General features: G+C 42.5%; 1 protein-coding gene across 2 annotated transcripts; it reads left to right on the top strand.

Annotated features, from left to right (window-relative positions):
• The first annotated feature begins 1,049 nt into the window (after positions 1 to 1,049).
• On the top strand, positions 1,050 to 20,695 carry LOC308081442 (SLAIN motif-containing protein 1-like). Of its 2 annotated transcripts, none has more exons than XM_080457809.1 (9): positions 1,050 to 1,494; positions 2,565 to 2,704; positions 11,255 to 11,386; positions 12,022 to 12,078; positions 12,738 to 12,890; positions 14,147 to 14,533; positions 16,777 to 16,926; positions 17,867 to 18,236; positions 19,284 to 20,695. In XM_080457809.1, the coding sequence occupies exons 1-9, from the start codon at positions 1,082 to 1,084 to the stop codon at positions 19,357 to 19,359; spliced, it is 1,878 nt and encodes a 625-aa protein (XP_080313935.1). In that variant the 5' UTR covers positions 1,050 to 1,081; the 3' UTR covers positions 19,360 to 20,695. The 2 variants fall into 2 exon arrangements, with proteins under 2 accessions (XP_080313935.1, XP_080313934.1); XM_080457808.1 differs by having other exon boundaries at positions 12,022 to 12,141.
• Positions 20,696 to 20,983: the final 288 nt, after the last annotated feature.

The raw sequence follows: 20,983 nt of genomic DNA, 5'->3' as shown, positions 1-20,983 counted from the left end.
ACACAGAGTGGCGCCAATGTTTCAAATGAATCTCTCCAATCAAGCTGATTCTCTTCATAAATTTGAACTGATGTTGATTTAAAATACATGCTTCAATAAGACTATGTAGTGCGTTTCTTAATGAAAGGATGTGTCATTTAATATGGTGTTCGTAGATGGGCATAACCTAACAAATATGTTTGGGGTTTTGGAAACAGTCGAAAACAATTTACAGCCTTAGTTAACAATACATTCCCACAACAAGGATGTTTTTCATTATTTGTCTAATTGGAGCAGGACTGGACAGGTGTGCAGTGGTGGAAAAGGTACTCTTAATTTTTTTTTTGAATAGAAGTATCAATATGCCATGTAGAAATACTCTGTTACAAGTAAAAGTCCGGTATTAAAAATGTACTTGAGTAAAAGTACATAAGTATTTGCATTAAAATATACTTAAGTACTGAAAGTAAAAGTACTAATTTTGCAGAATGTCCCATTTCAAAAGTTTAAAATTTATAAAAATGCTTTGAAAATAGCAGATCTACAAGCTCACAACTCGGCTATTTTCAAATAGCCTAAGTATGCATAGGGCTGAAGTGGTTAATGCATGTTTTGTAATAATAATCAAAATCTACTAGTAAAGTAAAAGTAACTAGTAAAGTTTTCATATTCAATATCTGACTCTGTGATGTAGCGGAGTAAAGGTTTTTTTAATTACTCCAGTAAAGTAAAAAATACCTTGTATTGTACTTAAGTACGGTACTTGAGTAAATGTACTCAGTCACTTTACACCACTGAGGACAGGTGCGCTCACCTTACAATCAATCAGAGAAGGGCATGTGTGGCTGGACGGGAGGGGGCGGGGCTGGTGGGTGTAGCAGCTCATTGGCTGATGCGGGTGTTACAGCAGGAGGAGACGGATTACAACACCGGTACCAAAGCTCACACACTACAGCACCGCCAAACACACACGAAATCACGGCGAGGGCATCGGGTAACAAGCGCGTTGTTGCAGCCTGCCCCCGCCTTAATAATAGGCTTTATTTATGCACAATTTTTTTCTCCCATCAAACCAACAATTAAAAAAAAACGTGTTAAAATCATGGAGGCACTGATGGCAGCGGCTCTGATGAAGAACCATCCGAATATCATCATGACGGACTGCAACGCCAACACGCTGAACAACGCGGAGCTGGAGGTGAAGAAGCTGCAGGCGCTCATCAGGAAGCTGGAGAAGCAGAACGAGCAGCTGAGGAGCCGGGCCAGCCCGCACAGACTGTCCCCTTCACCGCCTTGCATTGGTGGTGGTGGCTGCTGCCTGCCCACGCCGCTACCGGCCCTGCTGTGCCAGTCATCCTCCTTGTTGGGGTCGTACTGCCTGCATTCTGATGGTTCTGATGAGGAGGAGGAGCAGGATGAGGAGGAGGACGATGGAGAGCCCACGGTCCTGGACGAGGTGGACCTGCTGGACCTGGACTCCCTATTCCCCTCGGATGAGGAGGATGCTGAGACGTGGTAACTATTTGTTTTCTCCTCTGCACTGTAACTGTATCCATTATTGTTTTACTTTTGTTTAATGTCATTTTTATAATTGTAGTATTGTGTTCCCTTTTGCTTGCATGCTTTGTGTATAGCACCTTGAATTGCCTTGTTGTTGAAATGTGCTACACAAATACAATTGCCTTGCCTAATAAATATCCAACCATGTGTTGCTTGCTTCCCCAGGCGAAGAAATGATCACTTGTTTTAAGAAACCTTTAACCATATGGCACCGACTCAATGTGTGTTCTCGATCTATTTGATTAAATATTTATAACTAAAACACAGCCACACCTTGCTAATTACCAAAATTGTTTATTTGTCTCCAATATATTAATGTTCAAGTCAGAGGGGAAATTATAACAAAAATCGTAGCAGCTAAATATTATCTATTTATATTGAGCTGGAGGAGCCAAAATTGTGAAGTCTGGGGAGACGGGGTTCCATGTTAACCATCGCTGCAGCTCTTTGTTTTCAACGAAGTGTTGCACACTGCAGATTAAAAGTCAATTTGATTAGGCGGGCTAAGCTGCTCAAGTGTCCAGTAATGTGCTGTCCTGTCCCTCCCGTGTGTGTGTGTGTGTGTGTGTGTGTGTGTGTGTGTGTGTTGTCCTCTGTGCCCTCCATTGCTTCTTCCTCCATGTCCTGCCATAAGAGCAGTGCCACCTCACATCAGGGTGCAGGGGTAAATGCATCTATAATTCAGCGTCCTCTGTGCTTCCTGTCAAAGCCAATCAAGGTGAAAAGAGCTGAAAATGTGCTGTCAAAATAACCTGCTGCTTCGTGGGAACGGACAGGACAGCTTGGCCTGATGACCTGAAATCTGTCATCACATTACAAAGAGTTTATTCCTTGGCACAACGGTGGGCCTGGGCTGCTGGACAGTAGCAGACCAGAATTCCCATTAATTTGTGTTCTAAGGATCATACTGTGTTCTCACTTGTCAGTCACACACCGGCATTGTCCACTCTTGTGAGGATTGTCCTTTTTGTTTTTCTTCTGCCATGCTCTTTTCAACTTATTTCCCTCTCTCTCTCACTTTGCAGGTTATATGTGTCTTCCAAAGCCAGGATGTCGTGTGTGGACAGCCCCCTCACACCCGTGCAGTGGTGCAGAATGGTGCTGGACAGGCCCAAGTCCGAGGTGGAGGCCGTCAGACGCTCACTCTCACTCAAACTGGACCAAGGTACAGAATCGTTTCATTACCGACTAGTTTAGCCATACTGTACATGGAGTCTGATTGGTCACATTAAACTAGCAAAGACTGCAAAATTCACATGAAGGCAAAGAGTGATAAAAAGTAGAATAACAGTAAAAGGTGATCATCATGTTTGTAAACACCTGCGTGATGCTGAAAAGACTATACAAATAGATCACAAAAGGATCGTCATTTGCTAGACACTTTTATCCAGAACGTGCTTCTATGTGTTGAAAGCTTTCACTTTTCTCTTGGTATCCCTGCGTGCTCTATATTATGGATTATTTTAGAGTAAGTATTGTACTGTCATTTTAAACGGTGATCACACCTCTGCCCTTTTAACCACTGTGGGTGTACAGAGGACTACAGCGCTTTAGAAAGCTCCCTTTATGGGATTATGTCTCCTGTATAAACAACCAAACAAAACGATAAGGTTGTTGACCGTGACATAACACTATCAACTACGGTACCCTCCGTCATGATGGATTGATTGTCTCTGAGGTGCGAGTCCCTCGATTTCTGCTGACTGTTGCATAAAATCCATGCGAAGAGTCGTATATTATTTTTATTTCTGGCCGTGCAGGATCACAAACAGTAGAGTGGTTTACTGCAAAACAAACCTCAAAAGCCTTATTACATATGTAACCCGCATATTGGAGGTATTATTTATTTTGGTTGCATGTCAGATTTCTCACCAGTGTGATTGGTTTAGTGTTTTGGCTGAAGAGATGGCCAACAAATCCTCAAGCAGTTGATATTGGGCCAAATGTATACGTCAACACATGAACATGTTGCTCAACATAAAGTACGCGTTTTCAGCGGAGGAAATTGTAGAGGAGCACAATCATGCAACAGAGTATCAATAGTCTGTTTACTTTGACTGACCTGGTTACCTGAAACTTGTAGTTTAGCTTTTGTTGATGTCTAACCATCTACTGGGCGGCAGTGGCTCAAGAGGTAACACGGCCGTCCTGAAACCAGTTTGATCCCCAGTTCCTCCTGGCTGTGTGTGGAAGGGTCCTTGAGCAAGACTCTTAACCCCTAACCTCTCCCGATTAGCTGGTTGGTACAGTACCCTGCATGGTTGCCTCCACCGCCGGGGTGTGAATATGTGTGTGTGTGTGAATGGGTTGTGATTAACAAGTCTACTTTGGCTTCTAATTTAACTTTGAGCTTGCCTTTTAATAGACTTTCTAAGCAACACCAAATAAGTATTTCTGCAACCCTACTTATCAGCCAATGCTACTAATTCGTAGACATTTATTTGAATGTTGCAGAGAAATGGTTTTGTGGATTGAGTTGGCTGATGCGAACGGATAAGGGGGCACTGGAAGGCCAATCTCAAATAGGAGCTTTGTATAGGAGCTACAACAGGTAAAAACATCCTTTTAATTTGTTTAATTTCCCTAAAGGAATATCAGACCACTGACATGGCCTCCTTCAGCTTTCATCACATTTCATAAATAGATGCCTATAAGCACAAGTACATTTCAGACCTGTGGGAAACACTGGTGTTTCCCACAGGTCTGAAATGTACTGTGCGTGGTGAGGGGGGGGGCTTCACCTGCAACGTCAGCAGTTTCTGACAACATCAGGGATCCCTGTATCTTCTCCACCTTTAGTCTATTAGTCATAGGGTAGAGGGTACCGCACTGGGTACTCTGATAAAGGGTGCAACTGGTCTCGTACAACGGCTAATTTCAACGTCTTGCATAGTTCACAAGTAGGTCGGTGCCTGTTTATAAATAACCCCTTGATTGTAATTATCTATTCTAACGGGTAGCGCACTGGGTACTCTAACAACGGGTACAGCGAGTACTCTAGGAACGGGTACAACGGGAATTGCATAACCGGGTTGTGCATGCATTCCCAACTAGCATCGTTCTTTACTTGCATAATTTCCGACTTGCGTGGTGGACTTGAGTGTGGGCGAGTAGGCCATTCGGGCACCGGTCTAGTAGAATATAAAGGTGATCACTCAGACTTAACTTCGTATTGATTTTCAGTGACTCTATCCTAATGCTGCGTTCACACTGACGGCAACAAAAGCAACAAAACAACCAAGCATGACAAACCACATGGCTACTAAGTTGCTTAAGCCACACTGTGATGTGAAGGTTAGGGTTAAATAGCACAGGGTTGGGGTTAACGGCAATAATTAGTTTTTATTCCTCTTAGGGAGCAGGTTTTATGGGCAGAGTGAAGGGCTGTGCAACTGGTGAAACAAAAACGTATGATCACACTAAACTTTGTGAAACAAAAACATGATTCACACTGAACTGCGTCATTGGAGCTCTGAAAAAAGTTGGAAGCCAGCTCGACTTCTTTTCTTGTAGCGTGTCACGCAGACTACAACTGACAATAAAGCTTTGTCAGACTACCAATGGTAGTGCCAGAGTGCTGGAAGTGTGATGGAGGTGACGGCTCCCACAGTCTCGGCTACATGTTTGGAATGAATGAAGACAGCTTAACAACCTGAAGATCTTAATGAGAGGAGATGGAGCATGACTCACCTGTGAGAGCAAGTGTGTTTGTGCACACATGTGTTTGTGTGCACCAGTGGTGGAGAAAGTACTCTGATGCTTTCCTTAAGTAAACCACAATGTAGAAATACTTTTAAAAGTCCTGTATTCAGAATTTTGCTTGGGTAAAAGTACAAAAGTATTGTTGTTAGAATATACTTCATATATATATATATATATATATATATATATATATATATATATATTATGTGCAAACGTGAAAGTATTCTAATTTTTCGAAAATAGCAAATCTACACACTCTAGCATGTAGATCTGCTATTTTGGAATAGACTACAAAATAGGGCTAAATTGGTTAATGTAATCTAAATGTACAACTTTAGTAACTTGCAGCAAAAGTTTTCAAACATTTGTAGTGGAGTAAAAAGTAAAATTTTACCTCTGAGTGGAGCAGAATTATAAAGTATTGAAAAACGTAAATGCTAAAGTAGAAGTACCTAAAGATTTTACTCAAGTACTTGACTAAATCTACTTAGTTACTTTCCACCACTGATGTGCTACCCCACATCACTGTTGATAGTTTGTATTACACTGTTGATCATGTGTATTTAGTAGCCTACCAACGCATGTGCTGATTAATGTGAGATTGATGCAGGCAAAACTAAACCCATTGCTTTATTTCCTGTGCTTTTTCAGTTTAATATAGCTGTCATGCTTTGGTTCAAAAAAGAAAAACATGATTGACTTTGCTGCATAAAGTGGAATTGTGAGTGGTTGATGGATTTCAGCTTCACTTGAGTTAACAAGTCTAACAATCTGTATTTGACAATGTTTTCCCCTTGCTATCGGTATTGGCCAATCTTTTTCTGTTATAGGTACAACCATAGTTTTTACTTCCCTCATTATGTTGCAAAGGAAGTTAAAAAAAGGGTCACAGTTGTCAGAATTCATTCAAGGGAACTTGAAAATTGCCTCTGCTGAGAGGCGTGTTGCATCAGAGGAGCTGTGTGTGTGTGTGTGTCTGGCTCTCCTACCATACACCACCCTCCAAATCTTAGAAGAGACTGCTTCTCCAAATGTTGCTGGAGCTAACGATGTGTTATTTCTTATTGATCTTAATGTTAGAGGAGGATGTTATGACAACAGTAGGTGGGGGACCTACTGTTGTCATAACATCCTCCTCTAACATTAGGATCACAGCCTTCATCCCTGACTTCAAGTCATAAAGAAGGAGCAACTTGTTTCAATCAATCAATGGAACTTTATTGTCACGTCACACAGTTACAAGGTAAATTAGGGAAGAGACCATAGAATAGAGAGGAAAGAACACATCAAAATGGCATAAGAAATAGCAGGTTAAGGTTTATAAAATCATAAAAAAGAGCATTGAATGTTAAATCACATTCATTAACCACTTGACCCCTAGCGTCCTTATTCTGAGCATGTCATAATAGGCGAACATTCGTCAAAAATAGCGTAGCAAACTGTGGGCTTGTAGACTATTTTTGCCTATTATGAAATGCCGGTTGGTGTTAGGATTTGGTGTAGAGGGGAAAAAGGAGGGTGGGGAGTGTAGACTCATGTGTGAAAGAGATGTTTTGCTGCATAAACATGTAAATCATGTGTGACCATTCTACCGTACAGAGTACATCACTTCTAGAAGAGCCCTGTTCCCCAGCGTTGTTGAATAACAGCTTGTGTACCTGCCGTTTTAATCCGCTCTCTATTGCTCAGAGACGTTCCTTTTTAAATATTCGGGTCAGGAGACATCAGTGTCGACTTGGTTACACCGGCAGAGCAGCTTGTTGCATCAAAGGAGGCGAGCATGCACTGATCCCAGTGCATCGGCTGGCTGCAGTCATGTACCTTTTTAACCCATTAAGACCTGAGGCCCATTCTACAAATGTCTTCTATCCTAACAGTTTTCTGAAAAACCTATGTGCTCAAACTCGAGGACCCCCAAAATTATATGTATTTGGCTGCCGACCCCCCATCTCAAAATTATTGTTCCAGGGACCCCCAGAAGCAAAGATATGAGTAAAAAATGTTTGCTTTAAAAGAATATTTTTCAAAAATAGCAGATCTACAAGCTCGTAGTGCGACACGAAGTGACGTGCTATGAGCTTGTAAATCTGCTATTTTTGAATTGCCAAAGTATAATAACGGCTAAAGTGGTTAATATCTAAAGTGACACAGATGCTTTGCCGGATTTAATGGGTTAATTGCGGGCTCAGAACCAGCCTCCCACCAGCTCGGCCTAGTATCTGTGCGCCCCGCGGTAAGACTCTTGCGAAGCCCATCAGACCCAGTGAGCCGTTGCCATGGAAACCATGCTTACATGAAAGGCATGCACCCCTCTTTCGATTGCTGAGTGGCTTATATTCACATCGACGGGTACCGGAGAGGCATCTTCCTCTGCCGTCTGCAGACGGGTGTGGGTTGAACAAAACGCGCGTGCGTGCATGCTTGGCTGCACCCCGCATACATACAGGCACGCATGCATTGTATGTGCACATTATTTTGCATTGCACGCACGTACTCGCACATAAATATAAAGAGATATGTGATAGGATTAGCAATGCGGTACATTTTTTAAAAATTCATCCTTTCCCTTCACTAGTAGAGGTCTGTTTTTTCAATGTTTATTAATAGTTATCCACTTGAACCCTAGCATTCCTAATTTTGTGGACTATTAGCTGAAAATGGCCGATCTACAAGTCCACAATGATTCGCAATGCATTGTGAGCATGTGGGTCGTCTATTTGCAGAGATTTGGTGTAGAGGGAACTAGGAAAAGTGCTCCTCAGAGCACAGGTCTCCGCCAGGTCAGGTAGGTTATTGTTGGCCAGCAATGTTTGGAATGGCCAATCAGGATGGAATATAAAAAATTGGATGGATCCTTCTTGATCATTGACTAGAGATGATGTGTATCGATTTGCGTGATGTTTGGACAAAATTTGTAGGATAGATGGATATATATATATATATATATATATATATATATATATATATATATATATATATATATATATATATTATTATATATGGTGGCGCTATAATAGGGCAATGTTAAAAGGGTGGCATTTGTTCCTCAACATAGTGCAACTGTGCGTGCAAAGTTTCACCGCACTCAGAAGCTGTGTTCATGATTTGCGGCATTTTTGTCTCTGCCAGGCCGAAGGCATGGCAAGAATATGTTTTGCACCCTGTCCGTCCGTCCTTCTGTCTGTGAACAGCTAATCTCGGGCACCGTTGGCCTGATCGCAGCGACTCTTTGCGCACACACTCCCTGGATGCCAATTCTGAACCTCTGCCCCAAATTGTTTACATTTTTCACATGGGCCTGTTATAGCGCCACCAGGTGGCCAATTCTACCTGACCTGGCGGAGACCTGTGCTCCAAGGAGCACTTTTATCTAGTGTTCAAAATGGGCCACTCCTGCAAACTTTAGATGTCAATCTTAGCCACTCAGGATAGAATATGAAAAATCAAACGGATCCGTCTTGATCACATGACTATAGAGATCATGTGTACCATTTGCGTGAAATATTGATAAAATCTGAAGGAGTAACATCCAAAAAAAGGCAGATGTTAAAAATGCAGGGCAAATGTTTTTCCTTATCCTCTAAGTGTGAGTGCAGATACAAAGTTACAGATTGGTGCAGTTATAGGTAAAAACACAAATCGGCCTGTTATAGCGCCACCATGAGGCTGATTTGAAAGATTTCATTTCTTCCTCTGCCTAGTGAGACTGTGCATGCAACATTTCACGGAAATCGCACGCTGTGTTCATGAGGCATTTTGTTCAAAACAGAGCGCTCCTGCAAACTTTGGAAGCCAATCTTAGCCAATCAGAATGGAATATGAAACATTTGTAAAATGGTGCATTTATATAGATTGTGCATTACATTCACCCATTCACACACGCATTCATACACCGATTGCGGAGGAAACCATGCAAGGCACCAACCTGCTCATCGGGAGCAATTAGGGGTTCAGCGCAGTGGTGTGGTCTAGGTTTTTTTTCGGAGGTATACGATAATCATTCCCTGCACGAGATGCGCATGGTCGTATACGCTAGCACGTTTTCAATGGATGAAATGGTTAGTAGACTGTATACGCTTTTTCCCCAAAAAATCTACACTGTATACGGCGTATACAGCAGGACACGGTAGAACACACCACTGGTTCAGCGTCTTGCTCAAGGACACTTCGTTTTGCAAAAAGCGGCCTCCTGGTGGTGCTATAACGGGCCCATGTGAAAAATGTGTGGCAGAGAGTTCTGCTCTGGCATCCAGGGAGTGTGCACAGTTTCGCTGCGAACAAGCAAACAGTGCTGGAGATTAGCTGTTCACGGACGGACGGACGGGGTGCAAAACATAGTTTCGGCCATGCCTTTAGGCCTGGCTGAGACAAAGAGTGGACCAAGTATAGAGTCGACCCAGGGCACGTTTAGAGGGTGGTTAAATATTATATTTAAACTATTGTAAGTTTATATCGGCTTGTGTGCGTGTAGCAGTATATGTCCATTACATTACTTATGTTAAGTGTGTGTGTATACATACCATAGACTGTAAAAAATTAATTGAGAGTGACGCCATTGGTTTCTAATGGACTGTAAATGAAGCCCATTTGTCAACGATTTCAAATCCGCCATCTTTCTATATCGCGTCATATCTAAGCAACCGGAAATTAATGCTTGAGTCTAAAGTTCGTCAACAACCCACCCACTTGAATAGGGAAATTCTTTCTGACACCAGCAGGGGTAAAACGGCGAAACTACAGGCCATTCATATGAACCGTCACTTCCTATATAGACTCAATTTCAAAGCCGGATGCTGGGACTTTTATACACACACACACACACACACACAGTACTATGTGTACACAGTCACCTGCACTGTCATTGTCCTACATCTTGTAAAATGTCATCGCCCTTGTTTCACGTGGCACCTTAACCCAGAACCAGTTCTTGTCTACACACTGGTACTAATGGCTTGATTCTGAGTGATGTACAGGCAGCAGTACTCTGCCACCTCACATAACAGTGAGTACTGTTTGTACTGTACCTGGCACTGAGTGTCTCTGACAGACTCTTGTCTTTGCCTGGCTGAACGGGGCTTTGTCCTCTGTGCCGAGCAGAGCAGATGTGCTGCTGTGACAGGAGCGGATGAATGGGGCTGATTTGTGGCAGTTGCGCTACTGTGACACCATGAGGTTATGAGGGAACTGCTGCCTGCCGCACTCTGTGTGTGAGTGTGTGTGTGTGTGTGTGTGTGTACACAGTACTTGTGTTACTATACTTGTGAGAGGCAAATTACCCCACAGGTATTTGTAGTAGAGTTTGAGAAATAAGGCATTGTGACGATATTTCCTGGTCCTCACAAGAGAAATGGATATTTTTATGGTTAAATCTTTTTTGAGTTAAGCTTACAGTTTAGAAATGATCCAGGTTGGCGTTAGGATTAGGCATTTAGATGTTAGGTTTAGGGGTCAGGGTTAGCGTTGGAGTTATGCCAAACCTAAATGTGTCACGCTGTGACACACTGTGAGCTTGTAAGTATAACTCAGGCTTTGGTGTTAGGTTTGAAAATGGCAAAAATAAAAGGCATTATTTATGAAATAAAACTTTTTGATGTACTCACACAACGTGTGTGTGTGTGTGTGTGTGTGTGTGTGTGTGGAAAACAAACATGTTGTGAGGACATTTGTTTGTTCTTTACTTTTCAATTCACACAGGTTTAGTTTTTTCTAATGAAATGGACTGCATTTTTATTAGTATTTTATATATACTTTCTCCAAAGCACTTTACAATTTATTTCACACTACAGGGGCAGAGGAAACCATGGAAAGCACCAACCTTGCTCATCGGAACTATTTGGGGCTTGCGCAAGGACACTTCAACCCACAGCCAGTAGCAGACATGTAGAGCTCGTTGTTGGGCATTATTGATATAAATAAGGGAATTGACCCTGGCCAGTGGCCAGCAATGGGTTTGCTTGGTGTTATTCCTTATTCTGGCTCTTTGTTCTATTTCGCTCTCTCTCTCTCTCTCCAGTCTCCAGGTGGCGTTCAATGTTTTCCAGTCCTCCTGCTGCCCCACCCTTTAATCGAGTAGCTGGCGTGCCTCTGCTCAGTTCATCCCCGTTGGCAAGAGCCTGCTCCACACCTCAGTTGTCAGAAAGACACGGTAAACCTTGTTGATTTGTGAAGGGAAAAAAATGAACCATATGACCTGACTGTTATGACAGTGGGAGTGCTGAACATTGTGCTGGGATGTGACGGTCGGGGACCACCTTTTCTAGGGCTGGGTGATGTGTGACATCAATATCATGATATCTTTTTTATCTCTTGTATCACAACATGGTGTATGTTGGCAAAATCACACGGTATCAAATTGATGTTCACTACGAATTGCATGGTGCTGCTATTTGTGTTGCCAAACAAAACTGTTTATCATGCTAAATTGGCACCAATTAATATACTGTACTATTCCTAATTTGGTCATTTTGAGTAAAATTATGTTCATCACAATCATCTCTTGGGCAACTAATTTGACATCAGAATATTGTCATGTCACATTACGATTCCACTGAAGTGTTCATGTCGAATTCTTTCCAAGCCTTCCTTTCTTACTGTCAGCCTCTGCATCAGATCAGAGGTGTCAAGGTCAAGTGTATCTCTGTCTAGCTCATTTATACACCCATTAATCCCGCCACTCCGTAGCAATATCAGAGCTTTATGGGTCCTTCGTGGTAAATGTCGCTATCAAAGTGTCGACTGTGATCTGCTGTGTATTATGACCCGTCACCTCTGTCTTCTCAGCCCCACCCCTCTCCTCCCCCGTCCATCCCATCCTCCAGAGGGCTGTGAGTCCCATGGGTAAGGAGACCGCTGCTCTGTCTGACAGGACGCCCACCTTCTTCCCTCACCTAGGCAACCGCAGTAAGCCTCGCCCCCTCCAAGCCTCAGTTTCATGTTGTGTGTGTTTGTTTGTTCTATGCGGTCTGTGGGGAGGGCTCTAGCTTAATGGGGTGCATTTAGAAGATGCTGTTAACCAAGTGACTTAGAATAAGTTAGGTAAATGCATACATCAAATGCAGAGAGACTCTAGTGCCTCAGTAAACCAGGATCATGAGTAAACCAAGAATCTAGCGTAAGTCTAAACGATGCACTATCAAAATAATAATCTATATTCTATACATTGAAACTATAGGATACCAGGTAAAGGATGAACCTAGCATCTGTCTAAATAACGTGCTATCTAAATTGAAACTAGAAAAAACTAAACAAAAGCCTAAGTAACAACATTTAGAACAAATGACCACAGTCTGCATGGTCGTAGATTTAGTACAGAATTCTATAACGGTCTATAGTCTATACTGTAGGTGGGGAGAGAGAAATTTATGGACTCTGGACTCCCCTCAATGACCTCCTGAAGGTCCCCAAACCCCATTTTGATAACGACTGCTCTAGTGCTTCAATCACCAGCATGGCAAGCAACTGTCAAAATGTGATTTATTTCTCTTTTTTTTTTAAAGACCGCAGTCTGCAGCGTTCGTCGTCCAGCCCCCAGTCGTCTATGGACAGCGAGCTGATGGCCTCCATGATGGAGGATGACTCCCTGGTCCTACAGGGATACAAGCTGAATGACCTCACTGACGTCCAGGTCATGGCTCGCCTGCAGGAGGAGAGTACGTACCCCCCTCCCCACCTCCCCCACCCTTCAGGTTCCTGTAGGCAGTGGTGGAAGAAGTACTCAGATATTTTACTTAAGTAAAAGTAGCAATACCACAGTATAAAAATATTCTGTTACACGTAAAAGGCCTGTGTTCAAAATGTTACTTGAGTAAAAGTTCAAAAGTATTGGAGCACTTATTTTAGATTATTTTTAATTATTTTAGATTTCTTGTCCACATTTGGAGTTACATCATGGCAAGGTAACTACACAACCCAAACTTCTACCAAAGTGGTCTTGCCCTTTAAGACTTTTTAACAATCCTATATTGAAATTGGCTTAAGGGAGGACCGGCGGGCCGGCATAGGCTTAAGGGAGGACCGGCGGGCCGGCCGACCACCCACGTCGTCACGCTCGTTCCCAATGTAGTGTGGTGTCTAACCTCAATGTGTAGATGTGAGGGCCGCATAGTGGCCCAACCTCTAGATGTCTCTAGTTTTTCAAAAATAGCTCAAATAGCCAGTCTACAAGCTCACTTTGTGAGCCATATCGCCCAACCCTAGGTTAGGGTTTTTTTGGGCGGTGAAACCGCCCCTATAAGTGAGATTTGGAAAATGTACATTTTCCTGCGCTGTGATCTGGGCCCAGGAAATTAGTAGAATTATCCTGCGCTGTGATTGGCCAATCACAGCCTATTCAGGACCGTGATTGGCCAGTGTCACATGACACATGTGCATAGCCCTATATAAGCAACCATAACTTGAAAAAAACCAAATTTTGGTTTTTTTCAAGTTATGGTTTTGTCCATCATAAAGAGTGTTTCAATAAATGTATTTATCCTTTGTACATGATTGATCGACTCCATTCAGTATTGTGATTAGCTAGCAAGACACCGCCCACTTCACACAGGGTGTGATTTTTTTAATGTAATTTATTTTTATATCTTTTTCAGTTTCTTAATGTGTTTCCTGTTCTTCTACCTCTCTCCTTCCTAATACATTAACATGTACTAGATCTCAGAGCTCATCGCTACTTTAGCTTCATTAACGTCAAAAGGTGATTGTGTGTGTGTGTGTGTGTGTGTGCACATGTGCCTGTCTATGTATGCTTGTCATTCTGTCTGTGTGTGCTTGTGACACTGCCTCCTGCCTACGTGTTGTGTCTGTGTGCTTGGCCTTTCTGGCTGTGTCTTCCTCTGTGTGTGTGTGTGTGTGTGTGTGTGTGTGTGTGTGTGTGTGTGCGCGCGCTGGTCCTCATGTCTGCCCCCCTCAGGTCTAAGGCAGGACTACGCCAGCAGCAGCAGGTCGTCGTCAGCCCTCCTCCCCCCCCGCCGCAGCCACAGCCTGTCCCTGCACCTGAGCGGCCTCAGCGCCGCTGTGTCCGGCCTGGACGAGGAAGACGAGGAAGAGGAGGAGGAAGACTACGCCCTCCTGCCGCCTCCGCAGCCGCGCCTCACCCGCCTCTCCCACTCCCACACCTTCTCCAGTATCCGAGACTGGCGAAGAAGCACCAGCTCCCTCGTCACCCCTCCCTCCACCCCTCCTTCTCCTTCCGCAGGCTTGGCCTTCCAGCACCACCACGCCCTGGGTATGGGTATGGGTCTGGGTATGGCCAGCTCCTACGCAGCCGACCTGCAGCAGTCCTTCAGACCCGGATCAGGTGAGCAGCAAGGTCCTCATATAGCTGTGTGTGTGTGTGTGTACTTATATTTGGTACTTGCAAGGATCAAATATCTATAAGTGTATAGGAGAAATAGTGAGTTAAGTTTTCCTGGTCCACTCCTCAGAAGAGAGATTGTTGATTTTAATAATACATTTTATTTGTATTGCACTTTACATTTGAACAAACCTCAAAGTGCTACAGTACAGAATAAAAAACATTTGAATAGAACAATCTAAAAAAGGAGGCTCTTAAAAAAACTATTAAAAACAAGCAAGCAAAAACCTAGGGGTTAAAAACTAAAAACCTTTTTTTTTTAAAGAGCTAGGCTTACATTTAGGAAAAGATTCAGATTAGGGGGTTAGGTTTGGAGTTGATGCCGAATTACTGTATACTTGGTTGCACCGGTTGGATTAGGCATTTAGGGGTTAGCGTTAGTATTAGGGTAAGGGATAGGGATTTGAGGTTGGGGTTAGGCTGAGTGTGAACTAAATTGTTTTTTTTTCCCCAACTGAAAACGAAGCACAGAATAGACGCTCAGTGCTTTGTCACACTGCTGGCATTTCCAGCACAGCGTAAATACGCCACGTTCCTATTAAACTATTCAAAACATACACTGGGCTCAAGAAAGAATTACTTGGTGGACAACCCCCTTAGGTTGGGCCAGCAGGGCAAGTAAAATGTAAATGGTTTTTGACGTCCCCACTAATTGGTTTTGACATCCCCACTAAAGATAGTAAGACAAAATGTGTGTGTTTGTGGCAACTTGCTTGACTCTGTCTTGTGTAAGATCATTTCCAGTGAAGTCCATCTCCTCTGCTCCACTCTTGGCTAACATGTACGTACAGTCTATCCATTTTGGCTAGCATACTGTGTACAGTAAATCAGGTTCAGCTTAGTTTATAGCTCTGTTGGCTATAACAAATGACAGTTTGCTTGGGACTAGATTAATTAATCTTCTAATGAGATCTTTCTCTCTGTGTTTAAATGTTCTTGTACATGTAACATTTTTGTTTATTTACCGTATGTGTATCCACGTATGTTGTTGGCCATATTGTTTTGGGGAAACGTCCATTGGAAATCCAGCCGAATATGAGTGTAAGTTTATCTTAGTGTTTTTTGCTTGTGCTCAATTCATATTTAAATCAGTTATTAAACACTTACAAACACTGACCAGCTATAAGGGAACGTTGTGTGATTCTCTATAATGGTGGCCATTAGGGGTGGGACGATATGGGTACTTCACGATACGATAAATATCACGATATTAGGCCCACGATAACAATATATATCACGATATTCGACGATATTCGATATATTGCGATATCTTGCGATATTCAATATATATTGCAAGAAATTTCACCAACGATGTATCACGATATCTGAAAATATCGATATATTTCGGCAGTATATCGATTAGTTATCGCGGGAGAAAGTATCGCGATATCGATATATCGTCCCACCCCTAGTGGCCATGCATACTGTAGTTTTGACATTTTGAGTTCAACATATTTTGTATTCAAAATGCTTCCATCGTGGTCAGACGCGCCGCACTATTGGGCAGTCTATTACCCTGACTGACCTGCACTGATGTACTAACTGCTTGCTAATAGTGACTGTTAAAGGGATACTTCACTTTCGGGCCGGGGACACATTTAAAAAAAATATTAAAAATAAATGAAAAAAGTTATGGAAAATTCATGGCCCCCTCACGACACGCAGTGTCCTACTAATGTGTGAGGGGGCCATGAATTTTCCATAACTTTTTTCATTTATTTTTAATATATTTTTTAAATGTGTCCCCCGGCGGAAAGTGAAGTATCCCTTTAAGCTTTATGTAGCTGCACTCCTTAAACTCTCAGACCACAGACGGTTGACGTTCTAAAGGTTCAAGGTTCTTTGTTGTTATGTCTTGTGTACAGGTAAGGGTAACAATAACTTTGGTTCGACTCCTCAGAATAAGAAAAGCATACACACTTAATGAGCATCCTGGTTCCCAGCGATGACACATAGACCGTTCTAATCTTTTACACATTATTAACATTTGTTTGGGGGGAAAACATAATTATTCAAAATTCGGATGAAAAAAAGGCAGATGTACAAGCCCACAACAACGTGTCCGTGATGCTTTGTGAAGTTGTAAGTTCAGGTTGTCTATTTTTGCTATTTGTCGTACGATAACGTGTAAATAGGACTCAAGTGGTTAACCTTGGTGTTGTACGTGTGCTTTTCTCTCTTGTTAGATAAGCTACGGAGGAGCATGCCTAACCTGGTGAAGGCCAGCATGACTTGTGTGCCCAGCATTCCAGCCCATCACATCATTTCTTCCCCTTTGCTTCGTAACAGCCAGAGCTTTGATTCGTCCAGTGGGTTGGCTCGCCTGCAGTCCTCCAGTAAGATACCACCATCATTTTACTTTACATTTCTTAAGAGTTTTTTCAAACTTAAAAAAAAGTTCCATACCGCTTCAGTTCATGCTATGGTCCTTTTTAAAGTTTCCTATTTGAGTATTTCTATGTATAGTATAGTATTCCAAAACACCTGTCGATGCCTCAAATCGGCTTACTGTACTGGTTCTCAATGCAGGCTCCAGGGACCCTCAGGGTTTGTTGGACTCTTACAGTCCATTTACTCAAACACTGGCTTAAACTGGGCTCAGAACAGTTTAATCTTATAATGTTCTCTTATCAGATTATCTTAAACATGCACACGCTACAAGATGAAAATAATGGGCATCACACACTACAGGATTGTATTAAGATTATCGGGCTTGACCAAATGCAGCACGTCATTTCATCTCACATGATCACACACAGCAGCAGCAGTGGTAGCAGACGTAAACATTTACCAGAGCTGGTTAAACTTGCAGTGTTACAAACGGTTGTATTACTGTGTCTGGGAAGACACTTTACAGACTTCTTGGCGCATATCAAAAAGCCTCAGCTGTCTAACGCACCACAGGTTGTTTCAACTGGTCGCAGTGCCAAAAGTCCTCTCAGTTCACATCTGTCTCCTCTAGACTCTCTCAGTCACGCATGACTCCTACCGTACCGGTCCACTCTGGCAATACTGATCATCCAGATCCAATATCAAACATGTTTGAAAATGATCAGGATCATGTCCTGTGAGCAAATCGGGACGCTCAAGGTTGGATCATTGAACCACTCACACGAGAGGATAATCTTGCCAGATAATTGCTCCCAATCTAAACTGGGGTAAGGAAAGCTCACCCCAATTGCCCGAAGGGTTGTTCTCTACCCGTGTGTGTGTGTGTGTGTGTGTGTGCGTGTGCGCACACCTTAACTCTGTCTGTCTTCACATCCTCTCCACCAGTTCCCTCCCCGGGCCAGCTGCAAAACAGAGTCCAGAGCGTGGGAAACTTCGTCCCCTTGTCGCGGCAGCCGCTTAAAGCCACCGCTTACGTCAGCCCCACCATCAAGGGCTCAGCTTCCATGTCGACCGCCACTAGCCTCCAGTCCCTAAACAACAGCAGCTGTGGTGGGGTTGGTGCTGGTAGTGGTACTGGTGGGGTTGGTGGGGTCAGCAGTGGGATCCCAATGCTTAGCAAAGTAGCTGGAGGTGGAGGCGGCACACCCACATCAAACCCTGCCCCCCCACCGCGCAGCAGTCTGCCACGCCCCGCCTCCTTCATCGGTGCCACGAGCTCCACCCCCCGCAGCAAGATCAACCAACCAGCACGCAGGTACGCTAACGAGTGACCACAGTAATGTGGTTACTGTGAGCCTTTGTGTTTGTAGTATGGGTACAGTATAATCACTTAAAGTGCAAGTGATCATTTTTGAAGCATATGAAGCTTCAACTGATGAAAAAGTACTAATTTATCCCCCCAAAAATTATCTCCAAACACAGACGTTAGAGATGCGCGGATGGCCTCTCACGTCACCCGAATCCGCACGTACAAATTAATTATCCGCCCGTTATCCAACCGCAATAATTATATTATCCAATTTAAATATCCGCACCAACCGTTTTTCCCGTATGTCAATATATTATTATTTTCTGGTATTCCCTGTTAGTTTCAGTATTAGTTGTGCGATGCGATCACAAAATGCATTGATTTAGCCTATGGAATGTCGGTGCGTCTTTTTTCTTTTTTTAAAACCGGTGCTGCGCTGAACATACAGAGCGCACTGCTCTGCTGCGCTGAACATACAGACTCTGTGCGGCATCCAACATACAGGCATCCAACATACATGCGGCATCCAACATACAGAGCGCACTGCTCTGCTGCCAGCGCAGCAGAGCAGCACCGGTTTAAAAAAAAGAAAAAAGACGCACCGACATTCCATAGGCTAAATCAATGCATTTTGTGATCGCATCGCACAGAGGCTGCTCTACACGCTCACACAGACACAAGCACGCAGAGATTTAGATATATTAGATGTCATTAATTTATTTACCGCAATATTTCACCCGCGGTTTATCCGATAATAATTAATAATTATTATCTAATTATATAATAATTATATAATAATAATTATATTTGATTGACCCGAATCCACCCAAACCGCGGCTAAAACCGCGATCCGCGCATCTCTAACAGACGTTGATTCATAGGTTTTTCCCCAGTTCAGGTTGAAAAACTATAGACATCCTAGTAAGCAACGCAGCTGCAGCTAATAAAGTTAATGATGGGTGTTGTTACTGTAGATTTAGGTGTGAATATGCATGCATTGATCAGTGGCACACCCACACCTATCATAATTTTCTTTTCTCTCTTTTTACGCAGTTTATTGACACCCCCAAAGAGCCTGTCCACCTTCAGTGCCCTTCGAGACACCAGCTGGAAAGATGGCTGTTATTGATGAATGGATGAGTAGAGGATAAATGGATTAAAGATGGCGAGTAGACTGACTGAGTAGAAGTGCCCTGCTGGCTGGGGTCCCTCGCCACACTGTAAGGAAAGTGATTTTGTGAATGAGTGAGCGAGGCCAACCAACATAGCTGTTAAGATTACATAAATGAAAGTGAGCTCTGACGACAAGAGCTGTAGATGTAGAGATCCTGCTCATAATCATTGGGAACAAAGTGATGAAGATGCTCTTTAAATTGCTGTGCAGAATTTAATCAACAATGGGGTCTCATTTATAAAAGGGCACTTCAGTTCTGTGCTTACAATCAAATCAAATCTAAAACCAACTAAGATTTTGGCATTAGAATAGCCAAATCCATTTTTTTTTTAGATTTATGAAAAGCAAAAAAAAGAGCTATGAGCCAAAGTCTAGATAGTGCAAACGTTTTTGATTTGTGTTTAAAATTACGCAATGATGCTTAAAAACATATATATTTGAGGCCCCTAATCAATTTTCAGGGAGGCTATTGGGAATCTTGACTGACCTATGCATCTCGGAACATTTGATCATATTGACGGGTCACAATAGGCCGCTTAAATGAGGTCTGTGCCAAGCGGCTGTGGTTCCCTGTTGCTCTTGTGCAATAAATCACTGGGCTCTGGGCTAAAGCACGCTAACCTGCTGCATCGTCTTAACGAATGAAGCCTCAGATTCTTTTAATTGCTTTGTTTTTACTTAACATTTCTACTAAAAATATCAGGGGTGTTTTCCTGTGATGAGGAATGCCAATTATGCTGCTAAAACTGAATCGGCCCCGGTAGTTCGGGCATATTTGGTCAAATTTTTAATCTTCACAAGCCAGGAAATGATATTATTTATTGGTGTACAAAGTTAACTCTGGAGTGGGCGTTGTACTTAAATTATGTTATATATTGATGCAATATTACTGACGTGTCAGTAAATATTTCGACCAAACTGAAGAAAATGTCTTAAAATGTGTTTACACCACTGTCTCACCTTGGAACCAGCATTGCAAAATGTTGTGCATATTAACTAATAATTTATAATAATTTAATGATATAAAGGGTATTTGTTCATGTTGCACTTTGTATATGTACTGTATCTGAACTGAATGAAATCTTTTTTCTTTTATTTATTGCACATTGTTTTCTCTGGGCTGAGCACTGAATATTGTAGATGTGTTTTCAAAGTTTTTTTTTTGGTGATGAAGTTATCTTTTCACTCACGGCATAATGTAGCACTGTTTGTAATATTGGAGTTTTGTTTTTAAATGACACACTTTAACACACATTTCACAACATCTAAACTCTTTTGCTACTGTACTTGATTGAAGGAGACATTTTAATAAAACGAATGATTTTACAGTAGGCTACTTGTCTTTGTTTTTATTAACATTTTTCTTCAGATCAACTCAAGACTACTTTTACTAAGGGGTAATAATGTACTGTGCCCATGATCAGGATGATGGGTACTGTATATGAGGCAAGTCTTTTTGTAGGTCAACCCAGAAGTTACTCTGACAATGGGTTCCCCACTGCAGATTTCTAGTGGAATCTCCCAATTTTCATTTTCTCATTTTAGAAGTTTAGTTAAAATAAGTTTAGTTGCTGCTTTG

The sequence above is a fragment of the Gymnoscopelus braueri genome (assembly GCF_963280865.1).
Source record: "Gymnoscopelus braueri genome assembly, contig: SCAFFOLD_115, whole genome shotgun sequence".
In the NCBI taxonomy this organism is placed as follows: domain Eukaryota; kingdom Metazoa; phylum Chordata; class Actinopteri; order Myctophiformes; family Myctophidae; genus Gymnoscopelus; species Gymnoscopelus braueri.
This window is presented reverse-complemented; position numbering and strand designations above follow the sequence as displayed.